This window comes from Branchiostoma belcheri, unplaced genomic scaffold (assembly GCF_001625305.1).
Source record: "Branchiostoma belcheri isolate BF01 breed outbred unplaced genomic scaffold, Haploidv18h27 scaffold3, whole genome shotgun sequence".
Taxonomy (NCBI): domain Eukaryota; kingdom Metazoa; phylum Chordata; class Leptocardii; order Amphioxiformes; family Branchiostomatidae; genus Branchiostoma; species Branchiostoma belcheri.
The window spans coordinates 4,411,935-4,414,586 of NW_017803909.1; the positions used below are offsets into that span (position 1 = coordinate 4,411,935).

The 2,652-nt window shown below is 39.2% G+C and overlaps 1 protein-coding gene across 6 annotated transcripts in view; it reads right to left on the minus strand.

Moving 5' to 3' along the window:
* Nucleotides 1-2,652, minus strand: part of LOC109473586 (vacuolar protein sorting-associated protein 35-like) — a 24,187-nt gene that overhangs the window by 15,182 nt on the left and 6,353 nt on the right. For 3 of the 6 annotated variants that reach the window (XM_019773491.1, XM_019773492.1, XM_019773490.1), the window contains exons 1-3: nt 2,140-2,237; nt 903-999; nt 394-517 (exon numbers count right to left, since the gene is read on the minus strand). In XM_019773491.1, coding sequence (XP_019629050.1) covers nt 394-517; nt 903-999; nt 2,140-2,154 — 236 coding nt within the window. In that variant the 5' untranslated portion in view covers nt 2,155-2,237. Of the gene's footprint in view, nt 1-393; nt 518-902; nt 1,000-2,139; nt 2,238-2,652 lie in introns of those variants that run through there. The other 3 variants (XM_019773493.1, XM_019773488.1, XM_019773489.1) reach the window with 2 other exon arrangements.

Below are 2,652 nucleotides of genomic sequence, written 5' to 3' on the forward strand. Positions count from 1 at the left end.
GATCTATTCAGGTTACATGCTAAAACACAAACTACATTTAGTTCTTGTTGGTTCTGGCAATTTTCTTATGACATCTTTATCTTAACCAAAGGAAAACATATTGTTTTTTGCTATGTTTCTTCTTCTTCTTCTCCAATGTGACCTCTGACCTGACTGAACCAGACTGTCTCTCACCATGGTAACTGGTGTTGGGTTACATAATGTTGCAATTTTATAGTAGGAGGGATTTATACTCCTGTCACCATATACATGTATGTTAATATGTTTGAGTAAGAATTAACAAAGAAGACCATATGCGAAGGTAAACATTGCTTTGTAAATGTTACTTTTCTAGTTACAAGTAATTCTAACAAGGAGTGGGAATACGAACTCCCCTCCCACCCGTCCACTCACAATCTGGGGATGATGTTTCCTGCGTACTGTACCAGCTCGTACAGGTCCGCCACCTTCCTGCCCTTCTGGAACTCGTCACACAGGTAGATCTCGAGGTGGCGCAGCTCGTCAGAGATCGCCATGTCTGTTCAGCATCAAGTCAAGGAGATACTTTTTCCTTACTTAAATACTCAAGTTGCCATTCAGGATGAGTGGATGATAAACAGGCACACAGGTACTTTTAAAAGGTGCTCCATTGTTTTCTGAACAACTACTGAAGAAAATGTATACTGGAAGAGACTTAATTTTGCAGTAGAACAGGAAAACAGGTTTTAATCTCCCAGTTGAAACACTTCTGTACTGAAATGCATACAGAATTTCAATATCAAAACAGTATACTGTATGAGATTGAGCTTGGAGCAAAGAATACTTGTAATCCTCCTTGAATGTCCCCAAAGCATTTCACCAATGCTACATAGGTAACAACTGTTTGTGGCCCACGGCACACCAAAGGTTGTAATGAAGGATACACAGCTCGTAGTAACTCTTGGGAGTCAGCATGGATGTCCTGAGCTCACTCAGCATGTTGGAGGCGTGCTTCAGCCCATCCATCAACTTGGTCTTGTCCTGTACAGACATGCAGGGGACAAGTTCTATCTGTTACATTAGCTCAATATGCTTGATCCAGGCTTAGGACCTTGTCCTGTACATTTTATCTCGCATGTCAATATGTCGCTCTGGACTAACTTCTTGAACAGTCAGTGAAAGCAATAGTGGACACTGCTTTCCACATAGAAAAACAGTCATGCAGTCATGTCCAGAACAGAATATAGCAAATAATAATGCCTACTAGTGCTGTGTACCTAAACTCATGTTAAGGGTCAGGTCCGGATTCAAGTCCATAGGTTTACAGGTTCAGGTCCGGACTTAAGACCTGTCCTAGACCCATGGTATATACAAAATAGCAAGTTTGCAAACATTTTGTAGTAGGCAATGCACCAAGGTTTAGAAGCAATATATCAAGATGTATTGTTTGCACAACACGTCTGGGTGAAACAATGGCCACATAATTGTGGAGGCTGACATATGACAACACCCATTGGCAATATTTTCTTCACTTTGCAGTAAAAAATTTGGCTTAAAATAAAGGCTTCAATCAGGTGGTTTAGAACAAAAAAGGGAATGTGACATGATTTTGTTTTTTGTAGGTCCTGAACTGGTTCCCAACATTCAGGTTTTTTTACTTGCACCTAAACATTTTTACAAGTCCAGAACCAGTCCAGCGAACTGGTACACAGCACTAATACCTACTGATATACATGTAATCAATACCAGATAGAAGAGGATATCCAGGATACTTAAGAGTTTACACATAATATATATATATCCTTCATAGATCAAGTTCCTTTGTATATGTATTAAGTTTTTATTTACATAGTTTTGTAGATTGTTAAGCCACCTTATACATTGTATGTTGCCATAATGTTTTGTCATGTCTTGTCAGCAGGGCAAGCCCCTTTGTAACACTACTACTGGCTAGTTGGGCTGCATGGCTGTGATCGTTGAACAGCCAAACCAATAACAAATAAATACATACACATAATATATAGTAAGCAAACTTTGACTGATGAAAAGTTTAGTCCTGTTTCTATTCATTCATGATATGATAAAATACTTATCTAACAAATACTTTTCTAGTAGTAGAAGATATGTATATCCAGGTACATCTTACTAGTATGTACAGTTTGTAAAGAAGGGGTATCTCACCAGACATCTTTTCATCTGGAAGGACTGCACCTTGACCACCTGGAGGGCCTCATCCAGGAGTTTCTCCTGCTCCTCCTGGGGAGACAGCTGTGTCTGCGGCTGGAACACACGGTACGGTCATCAGTCAGATACACAGTAACCACAGGTTTCATAGTTAGAAATAGGTGCACCTCACAAGGCTTATTTTCTTAGTTCTTCAAGTTCTACAGGAAAAATCCTGCTAAATCAGAGATCCCATTAGTAGTAATGTACATGTATGGTTGCCATGTCTGGATAAGGAAAGTTGCTAAGACTGTGGAGTAACAAGATTACTTTCATATACTGTAATACATGTACTATATACTCAGTTACAGTGTACTTCTTAACAAGGTAGTTCTGATGCCTAACCCTTTATTTCTTGTCATGTTTTGTGACAGCCTATTTAGTTACATTGTAAGTCAGAAATATGCTAGCCTACAGCCATAACACTTTCTTCATGTATATTCACAACAGCACCTCAGATATTTAGATCCT